Here is a 24,579-nt window from a genome sequence, read left to right as displayed (position 1 = left end):
AATGTTTTTTGATTTCTCTGCTTTCAATTGTATTCAAGATTTTAGCTCTATATTGGATTTTTAAATTGCATTCCACTATGTGGGCTGTGTTTGATTCTTCAAGTGGATTTATTTGATTGCTGCTTCAACTGGACTGCTACCTTTGGACTGCTACCTTTCCAAGAGGATTATGTCAAATGCTGGTTACTGGGATTTGGTTTTAACTGTATAAGGTTGTATTTATATAAAAAGAATGTACTGTGATGGGTATTCCATACATAGTGGCGTACACAGTTTTTTCTGTAAGCGGTATCAACATTTAATTAAAAAAATGAACAAACCTTAGAACATCCTTATATTAACGGAAAAGACGGTTCTTGTATGAATTAAAAAAAATATGTCATATAGATTACACGTCTTGTATTATTTTTCATCTAAGTTTGATGAAAATGAATGTTGGATTGATTTGTGTATTTGATATCATTTAAGAAGGTAAGCCTCACGAAAAACCTAACATTCTAGAAGATAAAATGGTGAGGCACTTAAATTAAATTAAATGAATGTTCCAGATCCCATGCTGATAATTGAACTCTCAACTCAAAGTAGATAAGTGAGGTGCTTTACCAGCTAGGCAGGGAGCTGTTTGTGACAAGAAATGCCACACACACACACACACACACACACACACACACATATATATATATATATTTGATGATACCTCTTAGCATTTCGGGCGTCCTCCCTTTTGCATATAGCTACTTCTATGATTTATATGCACTTTAGTCGGTAGCTTATATTTGATTTGACAGGGAATGTTACGAGTTCATGTATGCAAGGCCGTGGCACAAAGTTGTTGACTTTTATGCAGACATGGTGAAAGGCCATATTTCATTGTCAGGATTATTTGGAAAAGAGGTACACTTTGGCAAGTTTTATAGTTGAGCATACATTTGTTGTTTGTATCTCTTTTGCTTTTGTATGTACTTGTAAGTTATTTGGAATGGGAATACTCTAAAGAACTTTTTCAAGATGAGCTAACAACATATCCAGTGTAATCTCATAAGTGGGTCTGTGAGAGGAGGATGTATACATACCTTACCTCTACCTTTCTGGGATAGTGAGGTTGTTTCTGATAGACCCTGGGCTTAAAAAGAATGTCGTCGAAGTAAAACTTCAAGCAAATGTAACAACTAAATAGCACAATACAAAGCAAAAAAGCAACAAATAGTACCACACATAGAACAATAGGAGACTACGCAATTACTAAATACTATTACCAATAATGAAAAGTGGAAAAGGAGGTGGCCAACCCCCTACTCTCCCACATCAAGTTTGACAACACCCAGTTACCTACTAACCTTCTTCCCTAACCCTCAACCTCCATGCCTTCCTTTCTAGGGTCATGTCCTTAGTAGACCGGAGTTATCAATACGCTTAAAATGCACCTGTAGTTTTGATGTATGTGGTCATATATATTAATAGTAACCCACCTAAATTTGGGCTTGAATCCCATAGAAAATATGGTTTTTTCTTAGTATACGTATAGGTACTTTGGTTTACAGCTATGTACTTAGTCTCGTGCACTACCACTCAGTCTCTTCCGAGTTCATGAATGATTTGTCTACATATGATGCTTCCACAACTATGAGTTATTGACAATAAGACCGGCCAAATTTGCCAAGTAGATTCAATTATGTCTAATCTAAATGTATCAAACAAAGGTCAACGCCTTGAGTTCATGCAAATCTTTTTCTATCAAATCCTAACCCGCACTTTTGGGTTTGCAGATTAAGATATTATGACGTAGGTTAATGTTTCCAATCACTAAGACTTTTAATTAAGAACAAAAAGAAATTGATATCTTATAACCCTAGTAGCATGATCACACAAAAAGCTTATGAACTTTTACAATCTTATTAGGTTTCACAATATCAGTAGAGGATTTAGGCACTCTTACTTATAATAAATAATTAGAATATAAATTGAAAGAATGCATTAACTTTTAGGAATCTTGAAAGCTTGAACAATATTGAAGAACTTATTGAAGAATTGAATTATTGAGGAAACTTTAACTTAGACGACGACAACCACAATTATGCTTAACCTAAGGAAAATTGTCGAATCTTTCAATAGAAGCCTAACATGTCTATTTATAATGGTCCAAGAAGTAAGTATCCTAAATAATAAGGTATAAGCTTTGCAATGCACTTCATGACAGTCAAATGCTTTACATTCTGTGGAATCTGCCTTTCGCTGTCGGCGATTGCCTTTTAGTTTTTTCGGAGCTGCTTTGTGGAATACTTCTGCAGGCGTGAATTTATTTCATGATATGTCTTTTTCAGTTTGTAGGTTCTTTTGCTGTGGCAGTCTCCTTCTTCAAGTTTTGGTTGTCAAGCAAGTCTATGATTGTATTTAGCTTCGTATTTGAACCTTCCTCTGCGAGATCTTAGAAACAAGTCCTTTGAATCCTTTTATGCTCTGATTTGTACACTGTTAATTGATTTGTGGTCAAGAACACGACTGTAAGGCCTCAGTGTTTGCATTTAATGGAGGTCTGAATCTTAATCATTCAGATTCAACTCATTAAGTACGTTTGGTTTTTAGGTCTGAATCTGAATGATTCAAATCCAGCCTATTAAGTTTATTTGTTTTATTTTTAAAAACCTCTTAATGGGTCTGAAGAGGTCTGAATGAATCAAATTTGTAGGAGACTCTTAACCATATTCAGACTTATTTGATAAGTTATCAAATAATAAATCATAGTTTCTTTGCTTTGAATGTGTCTTTTTATCTCATAACTAAAAACTCTCTTTCTCACTTTTCTCAATCAAACACCATTCCCTCCCCCCCACCCCCAATTTATTAGTTTTCATAAATCCTTTCAAGTATTTTTTTTATATTAATAATTTTCTTGTAGTGATGTGTGTCAAGAACACTAATTGCAATAATATTTTTATTGTACTGTTGTTTATCAAAGTTTTTGAATGAAGAAATAGTACTTCAAGTTGATTATTAAAACTTTAAAAAAAATTTCATCAAAAGTTATATATTTTGCTGAAATGAAAAATTTATAATATTTTATTAATATAATGTTTAATTTCACTTCTACATTCAGATATTGAAAACAAAATGTTTAATTTCACTTCTACATTCAAATATTGAAAACAAACAACATTAATTATTTAGTGTTCAGATTTAGAGACCACATCTTAATATTCAGATGTATATTCAGATTAAAACACCCAGATCTTAATGCAAATCTTAATATTCAGATGTGTGTTCAGATTCAGACCTCTTAATCTTAATGAAAAACAAATGAGGCGTAAATCACCCAAAAAAATTCTCTATGTTTTTGACTTTTGGCCATTTAGACATCAATCTCCTTCAAAACAATAAACTAAACATTAAAATACAAGAAAACATTGTAAACAAGTTTAAGAACATTCCAAACACTAATGATGGAGAATATGTGCTTAATTTTAGGCACATCAGTTGTGCTAAGTGACTAAGTCATGTCTACCCCAGTTCTTTTTAGGTCTACCTCTCCCTCTCCTAACTCATGCTACAACCAACCTCTCACACCTCCGGTGCATCCTTGTACCTTTTCTTCACATGCCCGAACAGCCTGAACCTCACTTTCCTCATCTTGTCTGTCACGGAGACCATTTCCACCTTGTCCCGATAAACTTAATTCCTAATCATATCTCTTCTATTGTGCCCCATATCCATTTAAGCATCCTTATTTCCACTAGATGTAGGCTTTTTTGACTGACCAATATTCTGCCTGATTTAACTATATTTGTCTAACTGCCACTCTATAGAATTAACCTTTAAGCTTTGGCGACACATTCTTACCGCAAAGTAGCCGAAGGGGAGCCTTCATTTTATCCACCTTGTAGTGATACGGTATGCAACATCATCATCACTCTCCCATCTCCTTGGATTGTAGACCAAGATACTTAAAATTTCCATTTAAGAGGAGCTAAACTAAGGGTGTTTGGATTGATTTAAAGGTCCGTCAAACCTACTTATAAGTCAATTTTGTCTTTTGAAAGTGTTTGACAAATTTAAAGAATAACTTAAAATAAATTGAGAATGACTCAAAATAAGTTAGGAAGTGTTTGACAAGGTCAAAAATGACTTAAAATAAGTAAAAAATCAAATCCCCCTACTTTTTATTTTTTGACTTAAAAGTCTTTTCAGATTGACTTTTTATTTTTGACTCAAAAATGACTTTTTTTTAAGCCAATCCAAACGGGCTCTAAGATTTATTTCCATAAATATTTGCTCGAGATAAATTCAAATACTTTATGGGTGTGATACTATCAAAACAAGTGTTCCTTTGAATCTTAAAAGTTTCTACTCATTTGGTTTAAAAGGTTTATCTTTCCAATGCAATTTTGTTCTTTCTCTTAATTATAAAATTAAGTGCCTTATTATATGTTTCTACTTTGTCATTTATCTCATTTGTGTACTTATGCAAGTTCTTTTAGAACAATATTTAGTGTATAGTATACTTACAGGTCGTTTGGTAGGATGCATTAGAAACATATTGCATGCATTAGCTTTGTATATTACTAGTTTACTACTTACCTTGTTTGATACACCTTTTCAACCTATTGATGATTAATTTATTAGTTATGCATTCTATTTGGTACTATGCTATGCATAACTAATACGTAGCAAACCATGGCATTAGCAATGCAAAGATTCTTAATGCATGCATCAACATGATTAAATAGATAATTACCACATCATATCTACCATATTTCTGGAGGACATTTTTGTGAACATTTCTTTTTAGGAATTATACAATGCATGTTGTTTTTAATACACCACACCAAAAATTGCATAAGAAATAATCTCAGCATAACTAATACTACATTATTAATGCCATCATTACTAATACATCTTATTCAACACTTCTCTTATAAAAGTAAGTGTCATATTATATGTTTCTACTTTCTCATTCATCTCATTTTGTGTACTTCTTTTGCAAGTTTGTTTTAAAACAATATTTAGTGGTATAGTACATTTATAGGTCTTTTGGTAGAATGCATTAGAAAAAAATAGTACATGCTTAGCTTTGTATATAACTAATACTTTGTCCGGTGCAACTTTTCGACTTATGTGTAACTAATGTATTAATTATGCATTTTATTTGGTACTATGCTATGCATAACTAGTATGTTGACAAACCATAGTATTAGCAATGCAAAGGTTCTTAATGCATGCGCTAGCATTAAATACATAATTACCTCTCAAAATTAGAATTTCTTCCACATTCTATCTACCATATTTTTGGAGGACATTTTTGATGACATTTCTTTTTAGAAACTATGCAATGCATGATATTCTTAGTACACCAACCAAACAATGCATAAGAAATAACCTCACTATAGCCAATACTGCATTACTAATGGCATCATTACTAATACATCTTATAATCTTATACACCCTATCAAACGACCCCTTATTGTATTTATACTTATCTTAAAAATTTCTACCTCAGACACCTGCTGACCATGAAGATGCTGAAATTCGAGAGGACCATGAAAAATCTGAGTTAGTGAATATTCCAGTTAAAGATAAGAGCAGAGATAAGAGTGGTAGATGGGCGAGAGCAAATTTTATGATTGTCCTTTCTTACCATGGTGGTTCTTTTGATGGATGGCAGAAGCAGCCTGACTTGAATACCGTTCAAGGGTACGTATTTTATAACATAGCTATTCATATCATGAATGAAGTGAACATATGCCCTATGTCCTTTCATGTGGAAATTAGCTGGAGTTGATGATAGTTTTCGACATGACATTCTTTTAGCAGTATGTATGCTCTCAATGGTTAAGTTCAAGTTGATGGATTTCTTATGTCATCTTGAATGAGCAATTCTGTATCTTCAGTAAATGACTTCATTTTGCAGTGTTTGGTTATCTTACGGAAACATGGATATGATATACTCAACATTGAGAATTGTTTCTTAAACTAGATTCTTTGGGCAGATCCCAGCAGAGTTATAAAAAAGGAATTATTTAATGATATAAAAGAAAGAATGTTAAAAACCATAGATCGTCATAGAAGACATCCATTGCAAGAACTCCAGAAATAAAGTCTCGCAGAAACATACTGAGGTGGTGCTGAACTTCTGTCTGCCTTATTTGGAGCTCAGATCATCTAATTGGATCATTCATACCAGGTCCAAAGGGATCTTCAGCAAAATTATCACGCATGTCTATTTCTCTTTTTAACGTGATAAAAGCTGATTTTATTTGAGGCTAATCCAACTGATAACTTCTGTTGGATATGGTATTCATGTGTATTTTACTCTGTTTTATTCAGATTAGTTGAAAGATCTCTCGGTGAGTTTGTTGATGAGAAGAAGGCTCAATTATTAAAAGATAAGAACTTACCATTAGAAGCATGCGCTTTAGTTGCTGGACGTACAGACAAGGGCGTTTCAGCCTCTCAACAAGTTTGTTCTTTCTGTAAGTCACCTTGTTTGGTGTACATCCTTTCAGTTATATGAATCAGTTTCCAATATTCCCCTTTTAATGATCACTGTTGTTAAAGGCATGATTCAGCACTGAAAATAGGTGCAGAGTGAGCTGGGCGCTTCTACTCGCTTCAGTTGTGCTTTTGTGCAGACACTAAAGCACTTTGGTGAGAGTGTCAGCATCCCATGAACTCCTCTTGAACAGGGTTGTCTAAAAACTAAATATAGCTCACGAATCGACCTATCAATAGTTAAAGAAACGTAAAAGTTGAATATGATGTAGTGATTTGGTCATTAAATCGGAATTGAAACAAAAAACTTCATCATTGCATTTTAAATTTCTTGTTTATGCTTAGTCTTGTACTCTTCATGCTTTGCAGATATACTTTTTAATATTTCTTCATTTCTCCTTTCATCACTAAAGCAGACACTTCAATTGCAGTGCATGCTTAAAGCTCTAGCATATCTTGGCTCTAAGAGTGGGATTTTCTCTTTCTGATTTTCCCACCGATTCCTTAGATCCCTAGTCTTTGAGGTAAAGGTAATCTTCTACCTATCTAATTCTTCGAAGGAGAAGGCGGAGTTAGCTTTCCTTTGCTAACAATAATAAGGAATACCATGCTGTCGTTAAAGTAGTTCACTCGGCTCAACAATAGAAAGTCCCTGTGGTTCAGTCAACTGCAACTAATTTGACTCACTCTTCTTGAAGCTCTTGTGAAATTGTTTCTGTCCTTAGCTTTCCTTCTTTCTTATGGTAACTAGGGCTGGCAACATCTTTGCTAGTCTTGTCGAACTAGGAGCTCTACTAGCCTTGAATAAGGGAAACTGTTTTATTTATGAAAGGAAGAATGACCTAGGGAGATAGAGGTAGTAGGAAATCCCTTCAAATGGAAAATGATTCATTTAGAAAAATATTCGATACCAAGTAAGAGTGCACTACCTGGTCGGTGTGAATGATAAAGGCGTAAGTCGCATTGCTATACGCTTCGTCTTTGAAAACACTATTTCTTGATGCCTGTGTCCTTCACTTTTTATGCATCTTATTTTTGCTTGCTCGATCAAGGATATGATATCGACTTTAATTTAGCAGTTAAGTAGTTTTAAACTTAAAAAGAAAATGCATTGTACTGTCTTGTGAAGTTTGGATGCAATTCCTCGATTTGTTAAGGGTATAATTTGGTGTTTCACATTAATTTTTTCTCCTACTTCAAATCAAGACGGCCACTTGCCTGTATATATGTTTTTTTAATCATTAAAAGTCGTGTCATTGATGATTCAGCAAATAGAAGGTGCTGTAGAATATGTAGAAAGGAGCAACACTACAGCCTATGAATAGAACTCAAACAATCTACTATGACTTTTCTGTCATGCTGTCATTTGAAATAGTCATGTTAGTTGTTAAAAAAAGTCAAAATAAAATATAGAAATGCATTTGTATTGAATATTTATTACAGATTCACTTTCTTTCAGAAGAACTCTGGCATTCTTGTTACCCCTCCCTCGGAGCTAACCCATCAATCTCCTTTGGTGACAAAAAACCATAACCTCAAGGTTGGAGGTGGAGGTTCTTACAATCTTACCACTTGAGGAACCCTCTCTTGTCAAAACTTAGTGTTCTTTTCCTTCCAAATGATCCATAAGACAACTGAGGGGATTGCGTTTTAAATTTTGATTTTTATTTCTTTCCAATTCCTTTAAGATATCAACCTTGCAACAAGTCTTTGTTCTCCGCATAGTTTAGTTGACACCAACGATGTTCCGGACCCAGGTTTCTTGGTAAATGAGCAGTGGATGAAAAGGTGATTTATGTCCTCATTTTGACTTGCAACAGAGAACATCTACTACCAGTGTTGACTCCCCTCTCTTTTGAAGATTCTCATGAGTTAGGCATGCTCCACTAGTGACTAACCAAGTGAAGCAATCCACCTTCAATGATGGCTTACTCCTCTAAATACACTTCCAAAGCCAATAGGGAATGATGGCAATGGATCACTTAGAAGTTTGTAGCAATTTGTGACGTAGAAGTTGCCTTTTGTGTGTCCTTTCCACCTATGGGACATTTTTCTGTGAAGTTTCCTATTCATATGATTTTGGGATTGTTATGTCTCATGCTGCAGCTAGTAGGGGTATTACTAAAAATACTCTCTAGCTATATATGTTGAAATCTTTTTTAACTCTAAAATAACTGTTGGACCCAAATTTTCTTTTTGTATTTTGATCACATATCAACAGGTGATCCGCCCTTCTTGCCTTACTATCATATTGCATGGTCTGACTTGTCCATACTTAAAAAAATTCATAAGCTATGGAAAGGCCCTTTGAATACTTTTTCAAACGTTCTTTAGAACAAAATCACGGAGAATCCGCTCAGTGGAAATGGCTTGATGCACGGAGCGGATTTTGGATTCTCCTCTCCATATAGCATAGTTGGACTAACCACCACTCTCGGTAGAACTTGCCTTTAAATTTAGGTGGTACTTTCTTATCACAAAATCCTCCAGATGTGAACCTCCATTTCGTCCACCATGCACTAATAAAATCTATGACATCATCATCAATCTCCCCATTTCCTTGGATCATAGACATATGATACTTGGAAGCTTTCTTTCTCCGTGACGGGTGAGTTTTCATCCCTAAATCCGCTCAGTGCTGAGAAATTTTAACAATTGAATGTATGTTGATAAACTTAATTATACTAGTAACTGAATAGCTCATAAACACTAAAATAGATATTGAACTGATAGAGACTTTATTTGAAAGCATCTTATACATGTAGAATTGAATCAATTGATATATTGAGTATTTAACTGATCATGATGAATTTCTACTATCCTTACTAGAAATCATGCAATTTAGCTATCATAGTTTCAGGACATGATTTTTCCTATTCTAATGGATCATGAGGATAACTATATGTATGCTGAAATATTAGTAAAACATGTAATTAAAATTGTACATGAAAAATGACTGAGATATAATGAACATGATTTCTTATGAAGCCTAGTTTTTTTGTAGAAATCATAACTGAAGAGCTGGGGTTTTACTTTGGGATTCAATGGGTGGAAGGATACCCATTGATGAAATCCCACATACCTAGAATGGAAACCCTAGTTTGATTCCTTGATTTGAAACTTGAAGCTATGCGTGAGAAATATTGGAGAAAATATTATTGAATTGCGTATCTAAATTGTTACATGAAGACCCTATTTATAGACACTACATTGGAAACCTTTTCCAACTAGAATTGCTATTCTTATTCCTTTTCTAATTCCTTTTCTAAGTAAGAAATACTTATTCCTATTCTAACTCTCCCCCTCAAGCTGGTGCATACAAATCATATGCTACTAGCTTGTTACAAATGTAATTATTACGAGGACATGTAAGAGACTTGGTGAACATATCTGCAAGCTGATCATTTGACTTCACAAATTTGTAACAATATCTCCTGAGAGTATCTTTTCTCTGACAAAGTGACAGTCAATCTCAATGTGCTTAGTCCTTTCATGAAACACTAGATTTGATGTGATATGAAGAGCTGCTTGATTATCACACACAAGTTCCATGTGATCAATTTTGCCAAATTTTAGTTCTCCAGTAACTGTTTGAGCCAAACTAACTCACAAGTTGCTGTCGCCATTGCTCGATATTCTGATTCTGCACTAGATCGAGCAACCACATTTTGTTTCTTACTCTTCCACGACACCAAATTACCTCCAACTAAAACACAATATCCGGATGTCGAACGTCTATCAGAGGGTGATCTTGCCCAATCAGCGTCTGTATATCCAATGATATGCTCATGACCTTGATCCTCAAAGAGTAGTCCTTTGCCGGGGCTGACTTTATATATCGAAGAATATGAACAACTGCTTCCCAATGACTATCACAAGGGGAAGTCATAAACTGACTTACAACACTCACGGGAAAAGTGATGTCTGGTCTAGTCACTGGGAGATAATTCAACTTTCCAACAAGTCGTCTATACCTTTCAGGATTACTAATTGGCTCCCCCTGTCCCGGAAGAAGTTTAACATTCGGATCCATCGGAGTGTCAATAGGTATACATCCCATCATTCTTGTCTCCTCAAGAATGTCTAAGGCATATTTGCGTTGAGAGATAACAATGCCTGATCTAGACTGAGCAACCTCAATACCTAGAAAATACTTCAATCTGCCAAGGTCTTTAGTCTGAAGTGCTTAAAAAGATGTTGCTTTAAATCGGTGATACCATCTTGATCATTACCGGTGATAACAATATCATCAACATAAACAACCAAATAGATACATTGACCAGGTGCAGAATGTCGATTAAACACAGAGTGATCAACTTCACTATGAGTCATGCCAAACTCCTGAATTACTGTGCTGAATTTCCCAAACCAAGCTCGAGGAGACTGTTTCAAACCATAGAGTGACCTATGCAATCGACATACAAGGCTACTAGACTCCCCCGGAGCAACAAAACCACATGGTTGCTCCATATAGACTTTTTCTTCAAGATCACCGTGTAGAAAAACATTCTTTATGTCCAACTGATAAAGAGGCCAATGACGAACAACAACCATAGATAGAAAAAGACGAACAAATGCTATTTTAGCCACAGGAGCGAAATTGTCACTATAATCTAGCCCAAAAATTTGAGTATACCCTTTGGCAACAAGGCGAGCCTTAAGTCGATCAACCTGACCATCTGGACCAATTTTGACTGCATAAACCCAACGACAACCAACAGTAGATTAACCTACACGAAGGGAGACAAGCTCCCAAGTACCACTCTTATGTAAAGCACACATCTCATCATCCATAGCCTGCCTCCATCTAAAATAAGAAAGTTCTTCACCTATAGTCTTAGGAATGGAAATAGAGGACAAAGACGACACAAAGGCATAATGGGGTGATGATAGACGATGATAACTTAAGAAGGTATAATGCGGGTAAGTATTTCGAGTAGATTGTATACCTTTTTGAAGTGCAAGCAGTGGGCTAGGTAGAGGCAAGTCCGCAGTAGGAGCAGGGTCTGGCGCATGACATGAATCATCTTGGACAAGGGTTGGACGCGGACGGCGATGATAAGTTAGTAGTGGTGGCACTGCAACTGGAGATGTAGACGTAGCTGTAGATCCCTCAAAGGTTCACACAGGTAAAACTTGAGGTATAGGTAAGACCATAGAGACATCAGTATGATCAGAAGATGTATAGTAAGGCTGAGACTCAAAAAATGTAATGTCAGCAGACATAACGTATCGATGAAGATCATGTGAATAACAACAATACCCTTTTTGAACTCTAGAGTAACTAAGAAAGACAGGGGCACGATGAGCTAATTTATCTTTTCCTGGGGCTAAATTATGAACAAAGCATGTGCTCCCAAAGACACGAGGGGAATAGGATAGAGAGGTGACTGAGAAAACAGTATGGAATGTGGAACTTGATTCTGAATAGACGAAGAGGGCATTTTGTTAATTAAATAACAAGCTGAAAGGACTGCATCGCCCCAAAAACGCAGCGGAACATGGGATTTAATGAGGAGAGTGCAAGCAGTTTCTATGAGATACCTATTCTTTCTTTCTGCAACACCATTTTGTTGAGGAGTGTATGGACAAGATGTTTGGTGAATGATTCCGTGGTGAGACATAAATTGCTGAAATTGGGATGATAAATATTCTAAGGCATTATCACTACGGAAAGTACGAATAAAAACACCGAGCCGATTTTGTATTTCAGCAAAGAAACTTTTGAAAATAGAAAAATTCAGAACAATCTTTCATTAAAAAACCCAAGTACATCTTGAATAATCATCAATGAGACTAACAAAATAACCGAAATCCTAAGGTGGAACTGACTCTACTAGGATCCCAAATATCATAATGAACTAATGAAAAAATAGACTTTGAACGACCCTCAGTACTACGAGAAAACGTAGCATGAGTGTGTTTCTCAAGTTGACACGACTCACAATCTAATGTAGATAAACTAGACAAACTAGGCACCATTTTTTGTAGTTTGGATAGACTCGGATGTCCCAGACGTTTGTGAATTAGATCTGGGGAATCTGTAACGGAGCATCCTGTCAAGGAATTTGAAGAGGTAAGATAGTAAAGTCCTTGTGATTAATGTTCTGTTCCAATCATCTGTCCTGTACTGCGGTCTTGTATGAGAAAAAAATCATCGAAAAAAGTTATGCTATAATGTAGGGATTTTGTCAAACGACTAACAGATGCTAGATCAAAAGGAGAACCAAGTTCATAAAGAACAAAGTCTAGGGTGACGTAAGATAGGGGTTTGGCTTTTCCAACCCTTTTTGGTTTTGCATGGATCCCATTGGCTAAAGTAATAGCTGGAAGAGATTGCGAATAAACAATATCGGATAAAAGTAATTTATTACCAGAAATATGATCAGAAGCCCCAGAGTCCACGACCCATGTTCCAACAGTACTAGATTGCAACACACAAGCAAAAGAATTATCCGTGACAGACACATCAGGTTGTGCAATCAAAATTACTTGTGGAGACGTTTGCTTATTTGCACGATACTGAAGGAACTCATCATATTCTATTTGAGCAATATGAGCTTGGATGGTTGATTAGGTTGAGCACCATATGTTACTGGTGGAGATGACTGTATACTTGCGCGATTTCGAAGGAACTCATTATATTCCTTTAGAACAAGTGGATCATAACTGGGTGGTGGACCATGTAAAATATGACATATGTCACGAATGTGTCCAGACTTATGACAATGACTACACTTGGATCGAGGTTTTCCATAACGTCCTCCCCCTCACCGATTCTCTGTAGACTGATATGTACACTTTTCAAAGGTTTGAGATGCGAGAATAGAGGATTCAACAGTGGGTGATGAAACGACTTTGTGACTAGGAGGTGCCGCAAGACGAAGGAGGCGAGAGAATAATTCATCGATAGTAGGAACTGTAGGGCTATCTAAAATCTGATCACGCACAGAATCATTATCAGGAAGAAGTCCAGCAAGATTAAGAACTAGAAACAATGTTTGTCTATGTTCTTGTTGTTTTTCCACATCTGTAGTTACTGGCATCAACGTGTCGAATTCCTCCATGATTGTCTGTACCTATCCCAAGTAAGTAGACATATCGGATTCTTGTTTCTTTAAGTTGGTCAATCGAGATATCACATCATAGAATCGAGAGATGTCATCAGTGTATAAAGCACACGCCTTTTCCCAAACTGTATAACATGTTTGGAATGGGCTAAACAAGGGCATCAATTTGGAATCAATCGAACGCCATATGAGACTACATAATTGAGCATCTACTTTCTCCCAATGTGCTTTGACTTTTGCATCTTCCTCACTAGTCTTTGTCTTTACATCTATCACATAAGTCTTGTTCGATAAGTGATCCTGCACACCTTGACCCTTGCACCACAGTTTAACTGACGAAGACCAAGATAAATAGTTTGAACTTCCCAATAGAAGTTCTAAAGTGATCATTGGGCTATAATTTCCAATTCCTATATTTTTAGAACCAAAAACATCACATCCAAAAGACATTATGCTAAATTTGTCTCAGGAACAACAAAAAAATCTTGATTATTGAGATCTGATCGTCTGAAAATTCATATCTCGAAAAAAATTGTCGGGAACAGCCTGAAAATAGCCGGAACCCTAATTCCGGCGATCGAATTTGGTCGGAATCAAAAAAAATTACATAGTCAGCCTCGGAATGAAGAGGCGACTAAGATAGAAAAAAAATAATCGAAAAAAGTCACATGCGCCGGTGCGTGGGTTTGACAGTTCGCCGGCGAAAATCCTATTGGCGGCGCATGTAGCACTGGGTTATGGTGGGGATGACTGGGCTTTGTTCGCCAAAAAATTCCGCAGCTAGTGGTGGTATCAATTTTATGAAAACAGTGACGGAAAATAATAAATATCCGGACAGCTACTAGATTAATGGAAAATATCAATTTTGTTTAATTTCTTTTCTTCTCACAATTGCTCTGATACCATGTGAAAAATATTGGAGAAAATATTATTGAATTGCGTATCTAAATTGTTACATGAAGACCCTATTTATAGACACTACATTGGAGACCCTTTCCAACTAGAATTCCTATTCTAATTCCTATTCTAAGTAAGAAATACTTATTCCTATTCTAACACTATGGAACCTAGTTCTTGCTTGAGAGCAAACTTGAGTGCAGAGATTTTGATTTATGAGCATATGGGTGTGAATGGGGAGGTTTTCACTGACTAGGTTCCCCTTAATCCAACTTAGGAAAAGCTAAAACGACACAGTGCAAGGATTAAACGAGTGGGAAATGACCAAAAGGACCTTTAAGAAAAAATGACATCAGCAGATTTCATAAAGGTCATCTACGGTCCGTGGTTCCATCTACTGATCGGAGATTGCGTCTGTGGAAGTTAGGCTAAATATTTAAAATTTTGAGGTTTGATTCACGATACCCATCTACGATCGTAAAAGGATAGTAATCCATGGTTTTGGTTCGTGAAACTCAGTCTGGTTTCCCAATCTCTGAACTTGATTTAACGACATCATCTATGGTCTGTAGTTCATTCCACGAGTCGTGAAGACCATCTGTAAAAATCTAAAAAGTTCCTGTTTCTGAACTTAATCTATAAACATCATCTATGACCCGTGGTTCCATCTACGGTCCGTAGATGCTGCTCGTGGATTCCTGTTTCTGCAAAATTCTCAACTTCTCACGATCGAATCTGAACTTAGAATTTCTGAGGTGTTACAGTTCAAGCATGTGAGGAGAGAAACAAATGCCTTTGTACATAGGTGTGAGAGGTTAACTATGGATAGTTTCAGGAGAGGTAGATGGTAGAGCCTAGAGGAGAGGTAGAGGTAGACCAAAGAGTATTGAGGAGAGGTGATTAAATAAGGCAGGACGTAGTTGCAACTTACAGTGGACATGGCCTTAGATAGAATATTGTGGAGGACAGGGATTATGGTAGAAGGTTAGTAGGTAGTGGATTTAATCTTGCTTATCCTTTCATACTGGTAGTAGTAGTATTTATCGTCTAGCTTCTTGTCTTTCGATTTCTGTTAATATTCATTGTATCTTGTACTTCGATTATCACACTATTTTGTTGCAGTGACTGTTCCTTTTTTTCTTTTAGAATGCTTTGTCATGCTTCCTACAATATTTTGTCATTATTTCTTCTTTGATCTGTTTTGATATGTCTTTCATTGAGCCAAGGGTATATCGGAAACAAAACCTCTATCTCCCAAGGTAGGGGTAAGGTCTGCGTACCCTCTGCCCTCCCCAGACTCCACTTGTGGGATACACTGGGTTTGTTGTTGTAGTCTTTTCTATTTTTTTCAAAAAAATAAACAATTTTCAATGTCTTTTGAGGTAACGAAGAGTTAAACTACTCACTTGGCACCCAGTAAACTTATTTCATTCTGCTACTAGATTTCAAAGCTTTCTTGAGCTCTAGTTTTTATAAACACCTTTTCAACTCAAGAAATGCTTAAGCTATTTAGAGTTTGAGTTTGTCGTAAAAATAGCTTTTTAGAGTTTGTCACTGTAACTAAGTAGCCAAAGTAGGGCTTTGTGCAAGAGCAACTCGAAAGTATTTTACTTCAGTCCCTGTTTTAGAAGATGTGACTTAAGGGCTTGTTCTAAAGAGGGATCAAAGAATATGTAGTTCATTCAAGGCTCAGACTGAATTATTTAGAAGCACCTCGATCTGTTGATATTGACTTGATATGATGTTCACTTTTGCGCCTGTAAAACACAGGAAACATCCGCAATATACATCTTCATTTGTATGCTCCCTGCCCCATTGCGAGTTGGAGAAAATTCAGTATCTTTCAGCTCATTAAGGATGATCCCAAATATTCCTCTTTTTAAGGGGTGATTCTATGAAACAACTGTGTGGATGGTTCATTCAAATGCATATCAAAATTAAAACTTAAACAATAAGTTTGAGTAAATGACTAAAGCGAATTGACTTGTTATGATCTTCCTAATATCACAAGCTCAATCCACCAACAAAATCAAAAAATGCAGAAAGGAAACCAACTGTAGAATTTATTGATATCAAAGTCCTTTATTACAACTACTGATACTACAACTATGGAACCTACTGCTACGCCATTGACGATCTGCAAGGAAAAGGAGAAGAAGTAGAAAAAGAAGAAGAAGAAGACTGAGAAGAGAAGAATCTGGATCGAAGAAGAGAGAAGGAAGCAGAGAAGAGAATTGGTGTGACTCTTATTTTTCAGTTATTTCTCTCTCTCTTCCAACAAGACTACTTATAACAACCTCCACCAACAACCTGTACCCACGCGTCATAATCCTCACCCTCAACTTTCATTAATCAACTTTCAATCTCATCCGTTCATTTTATATTTCTGTTAACCTTCCCATTTCCTGTTATTCCCAGATTCAAGGATCGAATCCCTGTAACCCACACTTTTATACCTTTAACTGCAGTTCATAACATTCCCTTCCCCATCAAAGCATCCTTGACCTCAAGGATTAGAATCGAAACCAGGAAACTTAGCCTTCAAAAAATTATAATCCTCCCAAGTGACTTCCTCCGGTGGAAGATTAGACCACTGAACCAAAACCCGAACAGCAGCCACATTGTTTCGTTTGACCAACTGCCGCTGCAGAGTTGCCACTGGCTTAACCAAAAACTGTCCGTCGTCATTTGTATAATGCAATTCTGACTGTATAACCACTCGATCTCCGACCTTCTTCTTTAACAACGAAACATGAAAAATTGGATGAATCTTAGAATGCAAAGGTAGAGCTAATTTATAAGCCAACAACCCAATTCTTTCGACTATCAAATAAGGACCGTAATATTTAGAACTGAGCTTCAAATTTCGTCTCAAGGCAATGGAAGTATGCCGATATGGTTGAAGCATTAAGTAAACCCAATCTCCCACTAGAAACTCACGCTCGGTCCTTTTCTTATCCGCGAAAAACTTCATTCTAGCTTGGGCAGTAGCTAGATTGTCTTTCAACAATTAAAGAAATTGCTGTCGATGCATCACCGCGTCTTCTGCTGCCTGTACTACTGTCTCCAAAAGAGGGCCAATTGAAAGTTGATGCGGAGTATAACCATACAACGCTTCGAATGGAGTACATCGCAGACCCGTGTGGAAGTTGGTGTTATACCACCACTCTGCAGCAGGTAGCCATTGTTTCCACTGCGTAGGCCTGCTTGTAGTCATACATCGAAGGTAATTTTCCAGACACCTATTGACTCTCTCAGTTTGTCCATCACTCTGAGGATGATAGGCCGAACTATAGTGCAATTGTGTACCCATTAGTTTGAACATTTCCTGCCAGAACTTACTCAAAAATACCTTGTCTCTGTCAGACACAATACTGTCGGGAGTACCATGTAACCTATGAATATGTCTCCAATACAACTCAGCTACTGTCAGAGCAGTATACGGATGAGACATAGCTATAAAATGGGCATACTTGGTAAACCGATCTACCACCACCAATATCACGCTTTTAGCTTTCGACTTCGGCAAACCTTCTATAAAGTCCATGCTAATATTACTCCACGTTTGATTAGGAATTGGCAATGGCTAAAGTAAACCGGGATAGGCTGCATTGTCGTCCTTGTTACGATGGCAAACCTCACTGAGCTACATATTCATTCACCATAGCTCTCATTCTTGGCCAATAGAAATATTGAGTTAACCTTTTTAAAGTGCCCAATTGGCCCGAGTGTCCACCCAAAGGAGTGTCATGAAAAGTAGAAATTAGTTGTTGTCGTAAAGGACCTTTGGAACCCACATAAACCTTGCCTTTCTTCCTTAAAACCCCATTGACGTTATGCCACAAACTAGGCCCGTGAACATCTACTGATATCAAGGTTAGCAGCTCTTGAACATAAGGATCCTTCGTATAACTGTGCATAATTTCTTGTATCCACATTGGCGTAATCATACTCACAGCCATCTGTAAACCTGCCGAAGACTTTTCACTCCCTTGTAACCTTTCGTCTCGCCTGGATAGAGCATCTGCTACCCTATTCTCCGCTCCTTTTTTGTATCGCACCTCATAATCAAGGCTTAATAATTTCGTTAATCCTTTTTGTTGTATAGCTGATGTTACTCGTTGTTCCAATAGATATTTCAAACTGTGATGATCAGTCTTGACCACAAAGTGTTTGAACTGTAAATAATGTCTCCATTTATCCACTACGTTAAGTAGAGCCATATACTCCTTCTCATAAATCGGCTTGCCCCTATGTTTAGGAGCCAATACTTTGCTAAAGAAAGCAATTGGCCTCCCTTGCTGCATAAGTACAGCTCCAATACCCCCATGACTAGCATCAGTCTCTACCACAAACTCTTGGGTATAGTCAGGAAGAGCCAATACAGGTGTAGACGTCATAGCTATTTTAAGAGCTTCAAAGGCAGTTTCGGCATCCACACTCCATTTGAAAGCTTCATTTTTTAACAAATCAGTGAGTGGCCTGCTGATGGTCTCATAATTTTGCACATACTTCCGATAGTAACCTGTTAGCCCAAGAAATCCTCTTAGAGCCCGTAAGGTCTTAGGTCTAGGCCATTCTATCATAGCTCGAATCTTATGAGGATCGGTAGCCACCCCTTCCTTAGTAATAACATGGCCTAAGTACTCCACTTGAACTTTCCCAAAAGAACATTTAGACTTCTTTGCAAACAACACATTAAGCCTCAAAGTTTCAAATACCACCTGCAGATGCTGTAAATGCTCCTCCATATTTCGGCTATAGATTAATATATCATCGAAAAAGACTAGAACAAACCTTCTGAGGAACGATCTAAAAATATGATTCATTAATGCTTGAAATGTTGTTGGAGCATTGGTAAGTCCGAAAGGCATTAAACTAAACTCATAATGGCCCATGTGAGTCCGAAATGCCATCTTGTGCACATCTTCCATCTTCATCCTAATTTGATGATAACCAGCCCTCAAATCTACCTTAGAAAAGATAGACGCCCCATGTAGTTCATCCAACAAATCATCGACTATAGGTATGGGATACTTGTCTTTAATGGTCAAGTCATTCAATCCTCTATAATCGACACAAAACCTCCATGTTCCATCCTTTTTCTTTACTAACAATGCTGGTGAAGAATAAGGCGATTGACTAGCCTGTATGATTCCACTACTGAGCATCTCTTTCACCTGCTTCTCCAACTCATTCTTTTGATGGAAATTATATCTATAGGGCCTTAGACTAACCGGCATAGCTCCCGGCTTAAGAAGTATCGCATGGTCAAACAGTCTTGCCGATGGCAGTGACTTCGGTTCTGCGAAAATATCAGCATATTTAACCAACACATTTTGAAGTCCATCATTGATTACCTCCTCCTCACTGTTTGTCATCATGTTCATCATAAAAAGATGAGCAACTATAGCTTGACCCTTCTTCAACATCTTTTTCATTAATCCACTAGATAGCATACTCAAACTTCCCTCACCTGCAATTCCCGGCAGCACTAATTTATTAGCTTTCCTGCCTATAGTAACACACTTCCGCTCATGATCAAACTTAGTCGTTTCTTCATCCAATCATTTCCTAACACCAATGCACAACCACCCAAGGAAATAATGAGCAAATGTTCTATGAAAATTCTACCCTGCATTTTCCACGAAAATCCTTTACAGTGAGAGTTTCACATTACGTAATTACCATCTGCCACTGTCACTCGTACAGGAGAACACGGATGAGGTTGGTAGCCTGATGCGGCTACGGTATGCTTATCAATGAAGCTATGAGTGCTTCCTGAATCAATTAAAATTGCCAGTTGTCGCTTCTTCACAGTCCCCCCGACAAGAATTATATTCTCTCCTTTGTTATGACCAGTTAATGCATTAAGACACACAGCTTGTTGTACCTCTTGTTCGACTACTCCTTCAATGGTTATCTCTTCCATGTCTTCCAATACTGACATCTGATCAACTTCCCTTTCCTTCCCAACGAATCCAGTTAAATAATTCAACTGTCTCGTTTTGCATATATGTCCCGGCCCATATTTCTCTCCACAACGGAAACACAAGTGATTCGACTTCCTAAACTCGTAAACTTCAGGAGTAAGTCGGTAAGGCCCATTCCTGTTAACCATCGCATTAGATGCTTTTCCTACTTCCTACACAGCTGCCGGCAACACTCGGTTCACTGTTCTATTCCTCCTTCGTGCAGCTTCAATAGCCATTTCCTTCATCCTCGCTTTCTCTACCGCTTCTTTCAACGTCCTCGATTTGAACATTTTAACCTCAAATCTAATTTCCTCCTTCAAAGCTCCAATAAAACTAGATAAGAAATGAGCTTCGTTCAAAGCCGGATTTCGTAAACTCATCCACAATACCGATTTGTTGTAGCTTGTTAAACTCTTCCACCACATCACTTACTACAATTTCTCCAAACCTGCTGATTAAATCCTCTTTAAACTCGATCCAATTCGGTATTCCTCAGCTTAACACCATCGACTGATACCATATTTCAGCAACATCAGTCAAGTATAAAGCAGCTATTTCTACCCTCTGTTCATTACCTACTCTGTATTGTGTAAAAAATCTCTCAGACTTTCGAATCCACACCTTCGGCTCCTGACCTGCGAAACTAGGTAACTCCCACCTCGGTAACGTCACTGCATTCGGCTGAACTCTATTGCGATTATCCCCATTCGAAATAGGTAGTAAGCCTGCTCCCACATTCGGAACCACCGGAGCTCTTTCCAACACTCCTAATCTCTCCAAAATTAAATATAATGCTCCTCGAATTCCAGTTTGAGCATTGCGTACTTCCTCTTGCGAATTCAGCAGATCGGAGAGCATTTCATCGTGCCTTGCTATCTTATCCTCTGTAATCTTCCTGCGTGTTCCCTCAGCCATTACATAGGTTCGAAGGCTCTGATACCAAGTGTTATGATCTTCCTAAGATCACAAGCTCAATCCACCAACAAAATCAAAAAATGCAGAAAGGAAACCAACTGTAGAATTTATTGATATCAAAGTCCTTTATTACAACTACTGATACTACAACTATGGAACCTACTGCTACGCCATTGACGATCTGCAAGGAAAAGGAGAAGAAGTAGAAAAAGAAGAAGAAGAAGACTGAGAAGAGAAGAATCTGGATCGAAGAAGAGAGAAGGAAGCAGAGAAGAGAATTGGTGTGACTCTTATTTTTCAGTTATTCCTCTCTCTCTTCCAGCAAGACTACTTATAACAACCTCCACCAACAACCTGTACCCACGTGTCATAATCCTCACCCTCAACTTTCATTAATCAACTTTCAATCTCATCCGTTCATTTTATATTTCTGTTAACCTTCCCATTTCCTGTTATTGCCAGATTCAAGGATCGAATCCCTGCAACCCACACTTTTATACCTTTAACTGCAGTTCATAACATGACTCTTTATCGTTTCTCCTAAAAATTATATGTTGGACACAATAGCAAAAGTTCTGTTATTCATGCCAAAAGATTTAATTAAGATTGAAGGACCCTGAAACCGAGTAATGCTGATCATTCTTTCTCTGGGGTCAATCTACAAAAAAAAAATGTGGCTATGGCTAGTAGTTTTAAACTTTTTTAAGCAATAATTTGTTACTGTTCTATAAACAGTATCTTAGATGTGATTAGAATAAGTTTTCCAATTTTCTACCATTGAAAATACTTATATACAGTCGACTATGGATGTCATGGGTATACAGCTTATCATTAAACCATGAGTACATTCATATCCAAAAAACTTAATGTTCAACTTGCGAATTTTGTTTCCCCCTTTTTTTTTAGATAAGAATATTGGTTCACTTCTATGTCTAGACACTTGGCGAAAGGATGTTAAGATTGAAGATGTAAAAGCTGCTCTTGATAAGGCAGCACCAGGAAAGATCAGGGTAGTTTCTCTCACCAAGGTAACTGATTATCTGGTTTATTGATTTTTCAAGCATGAAGATGCAACTTGCTTTTTGTCATCTGTTGGGGAAAATGTATTTCAATGTTTTCTGGTTAAATACAGCTGTTACCATTTGCATTTTCAGTTATTTGGTGAATGCCCACTAAAGTTTTAAAAGTTGCTTTAAATAATTTATGGTTCAAAGTCATGTGGAAAGGTCGTTCTAGCTGAAAAGTTGTCTAAATCCCATGTGTAACTGAGCATCATGGAATCGCGGGAAAAAAGGTGAGAACAAACGTACTTTTTCCATTTATGCATGCACGGACAAAAGGCTGATCAACAAGACGAGAAGCCTTCAACTGAATATTCCTCTTTTCAACGTTTGTCACCCACTCATCCTTGTCACATTGTTATTTCCATCCATGAAGAACAAAGGAAAGCTGGGAAGACTGGTCAATATTTAGGTTCTGCATTCTGTTGTGGGACAATTCTCATAATCTGCTGTGCTGGACTTCTCAGATCCTTTTTCCAAGATACCCACGGTTGTTCTACTAGTCCTGATGCTTTCTGAAATGAATTTTTGAGTAGAAATTTCTGTTTTTGTTTTTTGTTTTTCCTCTTCTCGACAGCTTGCATGATCTCTTCATCACTAGTTCTAGTCAGTTAAATGGTGTTTTTAGTCCTGGTTATGCATAAAGGGGGTTTCTTGGCTATCCATCTTTCCTCACTAGTAATTCAAATCAGTAATAATTTCATTTGCAAAAGCATGGTGCCACTGCTGCCAAATTGTCATTTAGCAGTCTGACACTCACATGCACCAATCTCCTATAGGATTTGGAGTATGATTGGATTTTTCAATTTGTGAATAACTAATGATTTTATTGCAACCTTTTTGGGTTTATTGAGCAAATTGCACATGTGCATCTTTTAGACAATTTTGTTCGAAAGAATCAGTATTTTTGAAGGGAAAGCACCATCGCCTTCCCGGTAAAATCTAGAATGCCTTTACTCATTGAATTTATGTGTTGGATGGCTTTTGAAAATTATGTTATTAGCAATTTCGGGTTGTTAGAGTCCCTGCATAATTAAAGGGATTCGGTCCATCTTTTTGTACACAAAATTTGTACTTGTTGCTACAGAAATTGATAGAAAGTTTGCTTTACTTATCAGAATTAAGGCATACTACCATCCACATATTGTTGGTTTCCCCTTACTCTTTTTATCTATGAATAAGATGTAACAACAAATTATTTTTTCCTGCTATAGGTATCCCGGGAATTTCATCCCAACTTCTCAGCAAAGTGGAGACACTATTTGTATATATTCCCTATTGATGATGTATTAGGCGAAAAGCAAGGGGGTCAAATCTGGATTGACGATAGCACTAATGTTCATCAACAGAATGAATGTGATAAAAGCGATGTTGACAAAAGTAACGTAAATGAAATCAATAATGAAAATGACAAGCTGGTGCATGGAAATAAACCAACCAAGTTTGAAGTAGGCAAGGTTAACCGGCTTTTAGGTCAGCTTGAAGGAAAGCTTTTATCTTATAAAATGTTTGCACGAGATACTAAAGCTTCAAGGAACATGTAAGAATTCATATTTCAGTATGTTTCGTTTAGCAATGATTCTTTATACCATTATACACTAAATCACAGATGATGTTAAATTCTGTTGATCTTCGAACCCTACAAGTTTGGCATCATAATATCTCATTCTAGATGTTTAATGAATGACTAGTATTACTGAGATTTTTGTGGATGAACTGACTAGCTTTTCATCTTATGAGTAGCTACCTTATCATTGCTACCTCCCAATTAAGTATATTCATGTATGATACGATCTTGATCTTTATCCCTATCTTAGCTTGTTGGGGGCTCCATGTTCATTTCCTAAGAATATTCCATGTAGGCAGCTTTTGTGATTTCTTTTGTTATCAATATTACATGTTTATTTCATGGTGTTGGATGTCTCATACTCTTTGTTGTTGTTTTTTAGTTCTTTTACAATACTATCTCTTGGATATATGTCCTAATTTTAACTCGAAAAAGGATTTCGCCATTCTACAGAAGGTTAATAATCATTGTTCTTTTTTCTTGATAGTAAAAACAAAGAGAACAATGCAAATATCATCATGCACTTAGGCATTATAGTATTATTGTTCTGGTTGTCATCCTCTTCATCTTAATTATTTGCTAAAATACCATTAATAATTTTTGAAATTACT

At 36.9% G+C, this 24,579-nt stretch overlaps 1 protein-coding gene across 2 annotated transcripts in view; it reads left to right on the top strand.

The window, feature by feature from the left end:
• Window positions 1–24,579, top strand: part of LOC101257579 (uncharacterized) — a 35,404-nt gene that overhangs the window by 423 nt on the left and 10,402 nt on the right. Inside the window, exons 2-6 of one of the 2 annotated variants that reach the window (XM_004242841.5) lie at window positions 789–894; window positions 5,492–5,685; window positions 6,319–6,464; window positions 22,277–22,368; window positions 23,616–23,941. In XM_004242841.5, the coding sequence (XP_004242889.1) occupies window positions 789–894; window positions 5,492–5,685; window positions 6,319–6,464; window positions 22,277–22,368; window positions 23,616–23,941 (864 nt within the window). Of the gene's footprint in view, window positions 1–788; window positions 895–5,491; window positions 5,686–6,318; window positions 6,465–22,246; window positions 22,369–23,615; window positions 23,942–24,579 lie in introns of both variants that reach the window. The other variant, XM_019214931.3, reaches the window with a different exon arrangement.

This window comes from Solanum lycopersicum, chromosome 7, assembly GCF_036512215.1.
Source record: "Solanum lycopersicum chromosome 7, SLM_r2.1".
NCBI lineage: Eukaryota > Viridiplantae > Streptophyta > Magnoliopsida > Solanales > Solanaceae > Solanum > Solanum lycopersicum.
The sequence above is the reverse complement of the archived record's forward strand: the minus strand, read 5'-3'. Positions and strand labels throughout refer to the sequence as shown.